Source organism: Lingula anatina, chromosome 7 (genome assembly GCF_051362555.1).
Source record: "Lingula anatina isolate TDL-2025a chromosome 7, LinAna3.0, whole genome shotgun sequence".
Lineage (NCBI taxonomy): Eukaryota > Metazoa > Brachiopoda > Lingulata > Lingulida > Lingulidae > Lingula > Lingula anatina.
In genome coordinates, this window is record NC_141773.1 from 1,217,708 (window position 1) to 1,231,358 (window position 13,651).

At 36.9% G+C, this 13,651-nt stretch overlaps 1 protein-coding gene across 8 annotated transcripts; it reads right to left on the reverse strand.

The window, feature by feature from the left end:
* Positions 1 to 508: 508 nt before the first annotated feature.
* Positions 509 to 13,058, reverse strand: LOC106165266 (uncharacterized). Of its 8 annotated transcripts, XM_013543430.2 has the most exons (10): positions 9,742 to 9,756; positions 9,553 to 9,586; positions 6,171 to 6,632; positions 5,414 to 5,968; positions 4,677 to 4,824; positions 4,157 to 4,233; positions 3,690 to 3,870; positions 3,176 to 3,324; positions 1,620 to 1,794; positions 509 to 1,401 (listed from the first exon to the last, which is right to left on the reverse strand). In XM_013543430.2, the coding sequence occupies exons 3-9, from the start codon at positions 6,303 to 6,305 to the stop codon at positions 1,645 to 1,647; spliced, it is 1,395 nt and encodes a 464-aa protein (XP_013398884.2). In that variant the 5' UTR covers positions 6,306 to 6,632; positions 9,553 to 9,586; positions 9,742 to 9,756; the 3' UTR covers positions 509 to 1,401; positions 1,620 to 1,644. The 8 variants fall into 8 exon arrangements, with proteins under 8 accessions (XP_013398884.2, XP_013398880.2, XP_013398878.2 ...); XM_013543426.2 differs by lacking the exons at positions 9,553 to 9,586; positions 9,742 to 9,756 and adding an exon at positions 12,923 to 13,058; XM_013543424.2 differs by lacking the exons at positions 9,553 to 9,586; positions 9,742 to 9,756 and adding an exon at positions 12,919 to 13,037.
* Positions 13,059 to 13,651: the final 593 nt, after the last annotated feature.

Below are 13,651 nucleotides of genomic sequence, written 5' to 3' on the forward strand. Positions count from 1 at the left end.
TTACTATACAGTGTCATTAGTACGTTTGCACCTAAACTTGGTCTTGATTTAGTGGAGACAATTCCACCGTACCCTTTACCAGGGTCACAGACGGTTTTTTTTTTCACTAGATATTCACTGGTATGTCCCTGACTAATTCAAGACACAATTCTTTGCTGTGAGAAAAGTGCTCATTATTAATCTGCGGTCTTGAAAGAAGGTAATTCCACCATAATTTTCCTGCCAAATGCTTCACATCCGAAACAGTAATTAAACAGGAGCACTTAATTCACAGCACAGGTGTGAATTCCGGCGAACATAAATATGGTAGTCCTGGCCATCTAAGAGAGATATTTTAGGAAACTATCATCGGACTTCGAGGAAATTAATTCCATGTGTTATTAAGAAATACGTGAAGGTGGAAAGCACACGTTATACAACTCTGTATTGTTTTATATATTTTTTCCTTTACTGAGATTTTCGCATCTCTCTTCCTCTTCCCTCTCAATTATCCGCTAAACACTGTCTCATAAGATAAAATTTTTATTTATTTCAATGAAAACAAAACAAAATTCATAAATAGTACAAGTCCTCCCGCCTCCTGCGTATTTGAACAAGCGATGATATGAAGATAATATAAACTATGTGAAACAATATATTAATGATTAATAAGCAATCATTAAACTTAAAACTTATTAATATACACCAGATCCACAGAGTTAGAGAAAATAGCAGCTCTCTTTTTAAAGATTTCAAAGCTGGTGCCATTCAGAAGATCAAGGATGGCATAATTTAACACTCAAATAATTAACAACATTTTAATACTGAATACTCAGAATAACAAGTAATACTCATTTGCCATCTTAAAGTCAGAACATACACATAATTACTATACCAGCACCTTATGTGTACATATTATAGAACCAAGGCAGTTCAACAAATATTTTTAGGTTTTTCTGATGAGTAAGATATTATTGTCAAATTATAAGAAATTTACAAGTACCAGTAATATCTTATATGTGTTGGAAAAAAAAAGCTCACCCCATCCCCCAGGGACATGTGTAAATATCAACAGAAATGGAGGGGGGCGAAAACGGTGGGGGGGGGGGGGCGCTTTGTTCTCCTTGCCATGAAATCACTTTTAAGTTAAAACAGCATGACACGATACTGAAGCAGTGCAGAATAAATATGGAGAGATGTGCAGGGATGTCCAATGATGAATTGAGTTTTCTTCAAATCAGCATCATGATGAAAATATGTGATGGGTAATCACTGATTTGATTCAACTTTGCTCCTCTTCCTCCTGTTTCTGTTTTCATTAATCCCTGATTCTGTTCCTTTACTGTGAAGTTTCCCTCCCTGCTCTAACGTTACTTTTCTTCATAATCTTCTCCGACTCGACCTCCTGGTCTGACCTTTGGCCTGTTCAAAGGAACAGAGATTATTAAAATTTTTCAAACTTTTCAATTTTTCTCATGTATCGCTTTTTTAAGATTTACCACTGTCAGACTGTCCCATTATTGTCCTTTCTGACACAGATGCAACTAATTTTCAAAACTTTTAATCAACATTAAGCAGTCCCTGCAACTGTAACATACATAAAATCTTATTCATGTTGTACAAATATATAGTGTAATTACCATATTCTCCCTAGTGCCACCCTCATCAAGACCTGCTCCCTGCTCTGTGTCTACTGTAGGTGTTCTCTGGGCCAGGAGATTCTTTTGAACGAGAAGATCTCTTTCCTCTGACAGAGTCATCAGGGGAGCTCTCTCTGGACTGGTGAGATTCAGCATTTTCCTCATCCTGTGGGATCTAAAATGTAAAGGAATGTTTCTGTGCTCTATCATAGGCTGATGAATAGATTGTGTATTGTTTACAATACATTCAGGATTAAAAACCTGAGATATACCTGTAAAGCTTTACTTAATTGGTGTAGGGGGGTGACGGAGGGGGGTGAGAAAGGGGTTGGGGGGGGTGTCACCTCACAGGTAAGTGGACCACAGGTTACCTGACAAAGCCAGCCTTAAGTCTGCCTTTAAAGGTATGACTCAGGTTTTTATTTCTATACAGTCTATAAAACTTTTTAAATTAGCAGTAAATGTTACATATGACAAACACAGCAAAAAGACCACCTTGAGTGTCAGTGTACCAGTATCTTAAGTAAAAATTTGCCATACCCAGTGGCTGTGAGGTAAGGGAAAGTGTATGCTGGAAAATAGGCACTTATGATCAGTGTTAGGAAATCTGGGTGTAAGAGACTGTGATTATACACTATACATGTTTGTAGTCAGAAACCCACTTCCAAAAATCTTGAACCACAAAAGCCCAAAATTAGCATTGAGAATGACTTCTGAAGTTGCACTAAACCCAACGCTTTCCATGCCTCCCCCCCTTAAGCACTGGATATATATCTTCTCCCCCAGTGCAGTAAATGGGATGGAGGGAAATATAATTGTCTCATCACTGTAATATATAATTTTCTCATCTACTACTATAACCATGCTGAAACATTCCAGGAGAACCCCCCCCCCCCCCCTCTCCCCCCCCCCATTCAGCCTCCCCGAGAACTGCCAGTAGTAATAAAGCCTTCCTACCATACTACGTAATACTAATTGATTAGATTACTTCCTGCTTTATCGCCACTTTCATCAAAGTGTGACATCTGGTACAAGCCTGTGAGTTATCTGATTATGAATCATCCAGCCGTAGACGATCAATCACTTAGTTTAACCTACTTCAGGCTTCATTTGGTCATTATCAAGGTTAATCCATGTGGAACAGAATTATCATGTTCTTATTAAGTGAAATTAACACGAGTTCCTTTAAATTATATTTCTGATAATTGAAATATTTTTTTCTTTTTTTTTTCTGTGTGTAAATGTGTGTTTTAAAGGCATGTTTGTAAAAAACATTCTTTTTTTGTTTTTTGTATATTTTTAAAAATACATATTTGTAATAAATAAACATTCTTCTATTTTTTGCAAATAAGTCTACGAGTGCATGTGTGTGTGTGTTTGTGTACATGTACGAGTGCATGCATGTGTGTGTGTGTGTGTGCATGTGTGTGTGTGTGTGACATCTTCCATCAGTCTCACAATCATCACCACTGTGTCAAGTTTTTCACCAATAGCCACCAAGACAGCAACTCCGCCTAATTAAGTACAAAATAAAAATCTGAATTTAATGAACTAACCTCAGTGTCCTCCTCAGGATTTTCTGACGATGCTCTATGCGATGGCGGGGGTTTATAAGTAGTACTGGTGTGATCCATACAGAAAGGGATGTGCTTGTTGGCGGCCGTGGAACTGAAGTAACGATAGCAGAATTGGCACTGGATACGCTCTGTAAGAAATAAGACACATTTCAAAACATATGACAAATACTCTGGTCAGTAGAGTCTTATTGATTCTGTTTACTCAGGCATTGGTATAGAATTTTGCAGATGAATGTTCTGCAAGACACTTAATGATGCTACAAGTCTGTTCAGCTTAGTGAACAGGAAAATAATCCACCAAACACCTAAACCACATTATCAGATGTGTGTGTGTTTTTTTTCTTTTGTTGAGGTTAAAGAGACAAAGAAACCATTAAGATGATAAACCACAACACATTTTATGCAGCTGGCTGCCTTCTGGTAAATTTTGGACCAAATTTCAGTTTAATTTCAGACCCTGTGTGAACAGACATTTAAAGTGGCATCTTCATACTTGGATCATTAAACTTGTATGTTGGAGTCTCTTCATGAGATGGGTGTGACTCCTTTTTAGCTGCACGTGAAGCTTTTTTGTCAGAGCGCACTTTATTCAACATTTCCTCTCGTTGCTGGCGCCAGTCGCTCTCTGTGTTGTATCGTGCTGACCACGGGCCGCAGGTTTTTTCATGCTTTATCTGATATGAAAATAAACGAATAGTTATTAATAAACAGACAATAAAGAAATATCATATTAACTTGGAACGAAATTCAACTCAACGTTATTTTTTCATTAAGCATGCCAGTGACTTACTTTACAGACAAAAAAAAATAAAAAATAAAAAATAAATAAATAAATAAATAAATAAATAAAAATAAATAAATAAATAAATTAAAAAAAATAAATTAAAAAATAAATAAATAATAATTATAATCACATGACAAAATTTGAGATTCACAGAGAACTTTGTAGGCATGTCTTACCAGATTTGTAAGAGTGAACATCTTAGTGCAGTTGGGACATTGGAATTTTCTGATATCTCTGCTGTCTTGTTCCTCATCTAAAAAGAAAGAGGAAAGAGAGATTATAATTTAATGTGTTTCTAACATTGTGATTTATGTTACAGTAACTGTTGAAATATTCTGCTACAACTTGATATAAATTCTATAAAGCTGAAAGTTTCATCATGCTGAAATTAAATTAAAAACCTTGTTGCTCACATGCATATACTGTATATCTGACTTCATGTTAAAAACAGGACTACTTAACTGACAATTAATGAAGCCACAATTCAACCCACTTTATTCAAAGGGTATAAGAAGAAGTTTTTTTTTTCTGCCACCCTCCTGTCAGATAGCAGTTGAAAATAGCTTTTCCAAGACAGTCATTAAAAGCGGTATGGTTTTGCTTTTATTCTTTTACACAAAGATACATTCACCGTACACTGTGTACATACTAACACATGCACGCACACATGCATGTGCGCACACACACTTCTCTTACCATCTTCTGAGCTGTAATAATCCTCAGTCTGGTCAACATAGGGTCCACCAGGCTTTGTCTTAGGAGTCCAGTCAAAGAGGTCATCGTCCAGGTCAGAGTCGTAGCCGTACATGTTGTACTTGTGTTTCTTGTGACGTTGCCTACTGGGCTGAATAAGAGAGGAGACATGAGTTTATTGTTTCTGTTGTTAGAAAATAAATGCATATCTTGTTATATGTTATATATGCATATCATGCAATCAGTGTTAGAAATTAATGCTGGACCGTCTGCCAGGGGCTGACAACTTTCAGAACGGGCTGAGAAGTTTTTTCCACCTGGCAGACATTCGAGCCAGCAACTTTTCAAGATGGCTGAATTATCCCAAGAGGCGAACACTGCATGCGATGTATTTAAATGAACATTACTTTGCCTATCATTTTAATTTGTTATCATTTGTAATCAATATAAAATACTCTCCCACTCGTTCCCCCCTCCCCCCCCCCCACACACACATACAGATAAACATACATACGGTTGTATCAATTTTATCAAAATGCTAAATCCACTCCAAAAAATGGTTCCTAAGCAGCCTAGAAAAAGTTTGCTGATAATAAAAATATTTTTCTTCAAGACCATAAAACATTTGCTTTGTATAACACTTTAAAAAACTGCCTTTTGTCTATAAATAGATACTTTGAAAATGCTGTCAAAGTACTCAATTTCAAGATTTTCATTTCAGATAGGTATGTCTTTTTTACCTTGTGTGGTTTCTGTTTAGCAAAGTCATCGGGGGAGGCACGACTACTACTCCGAAACCCTGGAGTGCGCTGTCCGTACCTAGAGAAGTAAGGACTGCTAAAAATTGGGTCGTCGAAAAATGCTTCAAACTCCGTGTCAAAGTTCCCCATGTTACAGAAAGCACTGAAGGAAAACATGGGGACACCCCCGACATTGAAACTGGTCCTGAAGCTGCGGTTTGGTTTTCTCTCAGTGAATGGTTTTGATTTTGGTTTGGACTTTGGCTTACTGTCCTTATAACTATTGTTGTACTTTTTATAAGCACCAGGCGTGTCATCAGCCGTGTCTGAGGAGTCGTTAAATTTGAAGTCAAACCCATCCCGGAAATTGGAGAAAGGTGAGCTTGTGGAGTAAAAGTGATATCTGGATCGGCCTCCATAACCAGTTTTACTGGAGTAAGATGTACTGCTCTTTGCCATACTGCACTTCTTCTTTATTTCTTCAAAGTCACAATCCAGATGGTAAGACTCTCTGGAATCTTCATCTTTCAGAGCCTCATAGGCCTCTTTCACCTCCTAAATAAGACAAATTCAATATCAAACTGACTATTAGCGATGGATTTTTATTTCAGAACAGCACATATTCTGTCTGTCATGAAATAATACAATTATTAAATTTTCAGTGTATTTTAATCAAACAGAAAATTTAATGTTTAATTTATAACTTAAGAAAACATAACATTGGGAAAATCACATTAAAAAATAAATAAATACCTACCCTAAACTTATCGTTAGCATTGTGGGAGCTGTTTTTGTCAGGGTGCAGCTCTCGGGCCAGAGTGTGGAAGGCCCTCTTGATGTCCTTGTCCCCGGCCCCCCTAGTGAGCCCTAACACAGCATAATGATCCTTCATCTTGATGCTGAATTATCCACTCACCAATATTTCTGGATATATCACAAATTTTTCTGTTAGTACATGGATGTTTCTTCCTCAGAGTCTGAAAATGTTTGTGTTGGTCAAGGCGTTAGTATGCTGTTGATTCCCTGAGCAAGATGGATCAGGACCAACACAATCTGGAACAGCTAGTCAATACAACTAACACAATCCTGGCAATGGAGGAGCTACTGAGCACAATGAGGCACAACCAATCACTTCAGGCACATCTAACACAATCCTGGTCCTAGTTCAAGCTGTCCACCCACCATCCTAACTGAGACTGCCACAAAGAGACTGCCCACCCTGAAAAAATAATAACAATATTTTTAGCAAATCACAATACACCTTAATTTTACTCTTTAACTATATATGATAAAATAGGTTTTCAGCGTCATTTAAGTACTAGTAATGAAGATTATCAAAAATTCAGTAGATAGTTTTTAAAACTTTCCCAAACTCTGACTAAGACCTGATGCCCCTTTGACCCTATCATTCATACCATTCCATTCTTACCAACAGAAATAAACACCACAGACACCTGTCCAGAGATTTGTATCAATATAGTATGGAGCAACCTTGCCTTAACCATGGCTGTAGTTACTGTTAGGCTGCCGCAGTGGAAGCACATAGCTCCTCTGGTATTTCCTTTATATACTAGCATTCTAGTAATAAAGCCAGACCCCAAGGAAATGGTCTGCTCCCCCCCACCCCAACTCTCATAGAAGGTGCGCAATTTTCAACAGCGTTTGTGTTATATATTTCAAATTCATCAATTATTAAGGTTAATAATATTCAGTAAAAGCCACGTCTGGTTAATAATAATAATAATAATAATTTAATAATAATAATAATAATTTATTGTCATATTTATACAAATATAAAATGAAAGTTGGTATGATCTGTCGATAAAATGTGATACAGTGGAATTATTAAAATACATTTTGTTCATTAAAAATACGTACTGCTGATGGATAAAAACTATTCTTAGTGCGCGTGGAGGTTGCTTTTAATGACCGCAGTCGGCTTGTTGACATATGCATAAGTAGGCTATTCGCTGGGTGACCAGGGTCACTCGTGATTGACTTTACTTTCTTGAGCACTCGTCTCGTATACAAACATTCAATAGACGGCAGGTCCCTACCTACAATGCGCCTGGCAGTTTTTACTACGCGGTTGAGGCGATTCTTGTCCTCTACTGTAGCACTACTGTACCAGACGGTGAAAGATTGTGTTAGCACACTCTCAATCACAGCCCGGTAAAACTTTGCCAGCAGTTCTTGGTTGACATAGAATGACCTCAATCGTCGTAGAAAGTAGAGTCTTTGCTGAGCTTTGCGGACAATATCATCTATGTTAATGTGCCATTTAAGATCATCAGATATATGTATGCCAAGAAATTTGAAATGTCTGACTATTTCAACCTCAGAACCATTCAGCGTAAGATGGCTAATTTCTGTTGGGTTTTTCCTAAAATCTACAATAATTTCTTTTGTCTTTTTAACGTTAAGCTCGAGGTCGTTTTCAGAGCACCATGAAACAAGGGCCGAAACTTGATTTCGATAGTCAGACTCGGAAGTGCTAATAAGGCCAGCGCAGGTGGTATCATCCGCAAACTTAACAATCAAGCAATCAGGATACGAAGCCACACAGTCGGATGTAAACAGAGAATATAAGAGAGGCGAAATGACGCAGCCCTGAGGCGTGCCAGTATTTATCTCTATAGTCTTGGAAAAGTTATTGCCGACTCTGACCTGTTGTGTACGATTAATTAAGAAATTTAAAATCCAATTACTTAGTGATTTACTAAAATGGAGAGAGTTAATAAGTTTTTCGTGAAGTTTAAAAGGCGATATCGTGTTAAAAGCAGAACTATAGTCAATAAAAAGTAACCTTGCATAGTTAGGGATTTTACGATCCAAAAAAGTAAGAACATTATGTAGAGTAATAGCAACAGCATCTTCCGTCGACCTGTTTTTTCTATATGCAAATTGAAAAGGGTCGAAGGACGTCGGTAATTTTGATTTCACATGTTGCATAACAAATTTCTCAAGCACTTTCATAACAATGGAAGTTAGAGCTACAGGCCTAAAGTCATTAAGACAGGTAACAGGCGTGCGCTTTGGAACAGGTATTATCACAGATTGTTTAAATATTTTTGGCACATAGCTAGAGCGTAAAGACCAATTGTAGATGTTGCACAGTACACCAGAGAGCTCATCGGCACATAATTTCAGCAACCTAGGTGTAATCCCATCCGGACCTGCCGCTTTCTTAACTTTCAATCTTATAAGACCAAGCCGGGTGTCTTCTTCCGACAGCTGGAAGGGTGCTTCTTTATCTCGGGAACAGATGATAGGAGATATAGTATTTGGTCTGTCGAAGCGGGCGTAGAATTCATTCAACTTGTCTGGTAGGCTGGTGTCATCCGTGGGTGAGAGTTTGGTTTTAGGTTTGTAGCCGGTGATTTTGTTCACTCCCTGCCAGAGCTCACTAGAATTACAGCTGGAGATGTCTGCCTCAAGTTTATCTCTATACCGCAACTTAGCGCGCTTGATGGCCCGGCGCAGGTCATATTTTGACCGCTTGATGTTAAAGTTTTTCATTCAAATATATATATGTGATAGTTTTGAGGATAAGAAGATATGTTATGCTTTGACATCCAAATATAATTTTGTGGGCCCGGTTGCTGATGATCTTTTGTTTTAATTTTACAAAATCAAAGACTCATTGGAACTGGAAATATAGAAAATAGATATTTTCAAATAATAATTATCCCTGTTAAATTCTTTTAAGAAACTGAAATGCTAATTAAGTTAGACTTAAAAAATAAATGATCTTGACTTAAGAAGCCTCTTTATTATATCTTAAGTACCAGAGTCCTGAGAAAATGTTTCAGATAACCCAACTGAATTGACGTAAGAAATTCACTTATTACTTCACGCAAGCGTACACCTTGTGTAAATATTTTAGCTACTTATAAACCAAAAATAGAATGTTCCAAGACTCCTTGTGGTAACAAACATGCATACCAGTATCACGCTGAAGTGAACTAATTCAAGACAACGAAGTTTGTTTAACCATATGCATGCACCAAAATTTCAGCTACTCAAAATTGTTGAACTTCAATATTCTAACCACTCAAATTCAACCAAAAATGTCATAAAGACTACATCATACATGTACAATGTAGCTGCCAAAACAAAAAGGAAAGGGCATACAGTACCTGCATTCCTAGAAACTGTTTCAGAGAACTTGACCTAAGTGAAGGTAAGAAATCTGTACTAGTATGTGTATAAAACTATGAACCAATATATTACCCCAGGTTAAAAAAATTCATACCTGTATCCCGCAAAATTTTTTCAGAGAGTCTGACTTAATTCAAGATAGGAAATATTCCAAACACCAAACCTACATTCAGGGAGCCCAATAACTGCAGTCTAGATTCATGCCATAGTTTTCTCCATTTATAACCATGGTGATGTATGTGTGGGAGTCCTAATTGATTTACCTAATGGTATTCAGCAATGACCCAGATCAGACTAACATAGTACCATGCTGATTAGACCTACCTAACACCTCACTAAATTACAGATATCTCTCTCTGTTCTGAATCAGTAAGGAGTATAGATTACACTGTTTGTAAATAATGTTTTTCTAGAATATACTCGAATACAACTCAGGAAATGAAGTTTGTAGTGACTGATACTTAAGTACACCTCGCAAAATTATATCATACAAACTCTAAGACTAGAAACTTCCAGATTTCCTGGTAATTTTTACCCTGAGGTTCAGACGACACTGAGAAATCACCTACAGTATATCTATACTATCCATATGGCTGTAGTTCATACTGGACACATAATGACTTTATGTCCTTTGAAACTCAGGGCAGGTAATTTTGGTAAGAGACTGATTTTTAAAAATATTCTCTGACGCAATTTGATAAAAAAAGTAGGGAAAAAAATCAATATTTACCTTGACATTAATATTCCAAGCAGACTGAGAAGTCTACAAGCCAGGTAGGAAAGTTAGCAGCTAGAACTAGACAGTTTCAACCTTTAAACTTGTATCTATCTTTCTGTCTATGTTCACTGCTCAGGTAAGTAAAAAAACAGGTGTTGACCTCAATTTGCAAAGAGGTGAACCCTAACTGCTGCCAAAAACGCAATATAACTCCCGTCTGAATCAGCCAGACAGGTAATGGTTGGGGAGTGAACGGTTGACTAGATCTACCCACATGCATTCTTTATAGTAATTCTGATTGAAATAAGCTGTTTTTGTACATGAACTGTAGCAAAATATTATTGATATCAAGCCTGGAAGTTTATTCATGAGTACTTTATTACTTCTCTAAATAAATTCATTTTTTAAAGATATTTTTATACATCATAATTATTCCTGTTTCTGTCTGCATATGTACAAGTATGTGAAAATAAAACAGGAGTGGCTACAGAATGTGGGCTTAATTTACCTGTAATTTACCTGTTATGTCAACTTTAATCCATCTAACTGATTACATGTATAAAAAAACAGAAGGCTGTTGATTGGAATTATTCAGCAGACTTGGCAAGACCCAAGTTTTGATAACTTAAGACCTGCTGTGTCGTAGCCTACGTGACCTGGATAGACAAAATAAGATGGAGAAAAAGAAAACTTAAGAAAAATAAGATAAGAAGATAAATTTTAGTACACCAGTTAAAGCTACTTTAATCTGATGAAATAGTATCTGTAACGACATGCCAACTACTGGTGCATATACATGTATGTAAATGCAGATACAGAATTAGAGTAAATATTTAGAACAAATCCAAATCTATAGGATCTATAAAACTTTTCTAACTACTGGTAGTAACTTTTGGTTATTCAAGTCTCAATTTTCGTAATACATTCATGGGTGTGATTCTTCATACTGTAAATAAGACCCCATTTCCAGAGATAACATAGGTCTACTTTAGATCGACCTAACTCCCTGGGGGTTCACGCTAAATAGCTGTCAGCCAAGCGGACCCGAAAGTTAATTACCCCCTTACAGCTTGTAGTAGGCGGGACGGACATTTAAGCCGGATTATCTGACAGTAATCTAGTGAGACTCCCCGTGGGGATAGATCGATCAAAAAGCTCTGGGAATACAGCCTAAAGCCCCTTCACATTTGGATTATTTTCACCACAATGGAAATAAGTGTAAAAAGCTTTTTGTGCTATCATATGTAATATCAATGTGTGTGTGTGTGTGTGTGTGTGTGTGTGTGTGTGTGTGTGTGTTTATTTTATTGCAAAATAAATATGTACTTTTGCAATATCCACCCACACTGTAATTCCCTAATTTTTTAAAAATATAATCAAAATTAATTTTTTTGGTGACTGATCAATGTCTCTGCTATTCAAATAAATAGTTTGGAAATTTAATAAGTCATTTTAATATTTCACGATGAGATTGCAGCAAATCTTCACCCCAGCTATAACCTCAATCAGCTCTCATACAGTAATACATGTAGAAGGCATAAAATTTCATGTGATAAAAAACATCTTAAAATAAGTAAATGGATTGCCAACGACTTTATTTGAGTAGTGGAGACACTGCTGAAAGTCACCACACATATAAATTTTGAAAAGATACTGAAAATGTTCAAAGAGATATATGGTGAGGAGGATACTGAAAAGTGCCCATTTATCTTTATCAAATTTTACTCAACATACTGTAGAGTTCACAAATATAATTCCCAGACGTTTTAATTAATTTGATTAGAGTCGATTGCTTGTGCACTCGACTAGTTTATGACCTTACCTGTAATTATGTAACTTAAGTGGACGTGTGCAATCTGAATAATTAAAATTAGTATGTATCGTTAACAAGTAGAGGTTCTACTGATCTGCGTCTTCTACCTTCTCCCCAACCGAGAGTTTTCTAGACCTTATATACTGAGTGGTGAGGAAGCTCGTTAAAAGGTCCTTATCCGTTAATATGCTTGATGTCGGTTCAATGTCGCAACCCTGGCCGAACCCTCGGCGACGGTATGTCTGTCGAACGATCGACCTGTATTGAGGATTGGTAAGGTTACGATCATCTCCCCGACATCTGAGACAAAACGACCCCTTAACGAGCTAATCCTCACCACTGCCGCGGCCCAACGTTGGTGGCTTTTGATAATGATACTCTCCAATTATTCCTTTTGTCGGTGAATCCTGATATGGCTTAATTATTAAGATCGGTACGTTACAATTGTATAAAAGAAGTTCAGAATTAATATCGGGAGTTCAGACTGGAGAAGACTCGAAGGTGACCGCTCGACAGAGCCATGCGAGACGGCTTGATAGTTGGAGACTTCACGTAGACGATGTAGTTAGAGAGCGTCAACCAATGAACCATTAAATAATGTATATGTAAAGGTACATAACAGTACGTGTACATGTACACGTACAGTTACAGTACAAAAACCGATTTAGTAGTACGGTAAAACTTAAGAAAAGAAATAGCTAACCATTTCATGCAGACGTATGATCTCCTATCATATTCCACACATGTCATTGAGCACAGTTCACACCATTTAAATTACCTGCTCAACGCGTTTACGACAGAATATCAGCTTACCTACCTCCAGCTGGCAGCGTACTTGACAACATTCCTTTGAAATTAGGTCAAGGTGAAGGTCGCACTTTGTTTTTTTATCGTTTATGAAATGTAAACATGCCATATTACCTAGGGCGTGCATTCACTGTCACAAATGACCAAACTAAATACAAAAATAAATCACACAGATGCTTTCAATAATGTACAAACAGGGAAACTTTATACTGTGTTGGTGAAGAAATAAAGATGGCGCCACATTGAATTGTAAAATGGGTAAAATAGTATCGGTGTTTGGCTAGCAAAGCAAAAATGATAAAAAATTAATGCCTAATTTTTAATATATTTTTGATGTCAGCGCCATAATTACTAATGTGAAAATGTATTTATGTTTTGTATTGGAATGAACAATATATGCATGCATAGAAAATCACAAATAAGAACAAAGCAATGGTTTTATGAAAAAAAAAAATAAATAAAACTAACCTACAGGACACTCTAATATAGTATTATTGCCTTAATTTAAGTGCCATTTGGTGGTCAACGTATTGTATGCTTGGAGTCACCCTTCTTGACAACCCAAACATGGTACTTTGCCTTTGAGCGTGCCAGTGTGGAGTGGAGGGGGGGGGGGGGGTTAACTTTACACAATGTTCAGTGTTAGGGCTGCATCATACAGAGTTCAGCTTATAGATGCATTAACGTGACATATTGCTGTAATTCAGTTACAATAGCATCCAGTTAAAATAGCAAGTAG

Excerpts from the sequence above, each read along its gene's own strand:
- LOC106165266 (XM_013543426.2), bottom strand. The coding sequence starts at position 6,305 with ATGAAGGATCATTATGCTGTGTTAGGGCTCACTAGGGGGGCCGGGGAC. Across the intron at positions 5,969-6,170 it reads ATGCTAACGATAAGTTTAGG|GAGGTGAAAGAGGCCTATGA; the intron begins GTAGGTATTTAT and ends TGTCTTATTTAG. Across the intron at positions 4,825-5,413 it reads CTAAACAGAAACCACACAAG|CCCAGTAGGCAACGTCACAA; the intron begins GTAAAAAAGACA and ends TCTCTTATTCAG.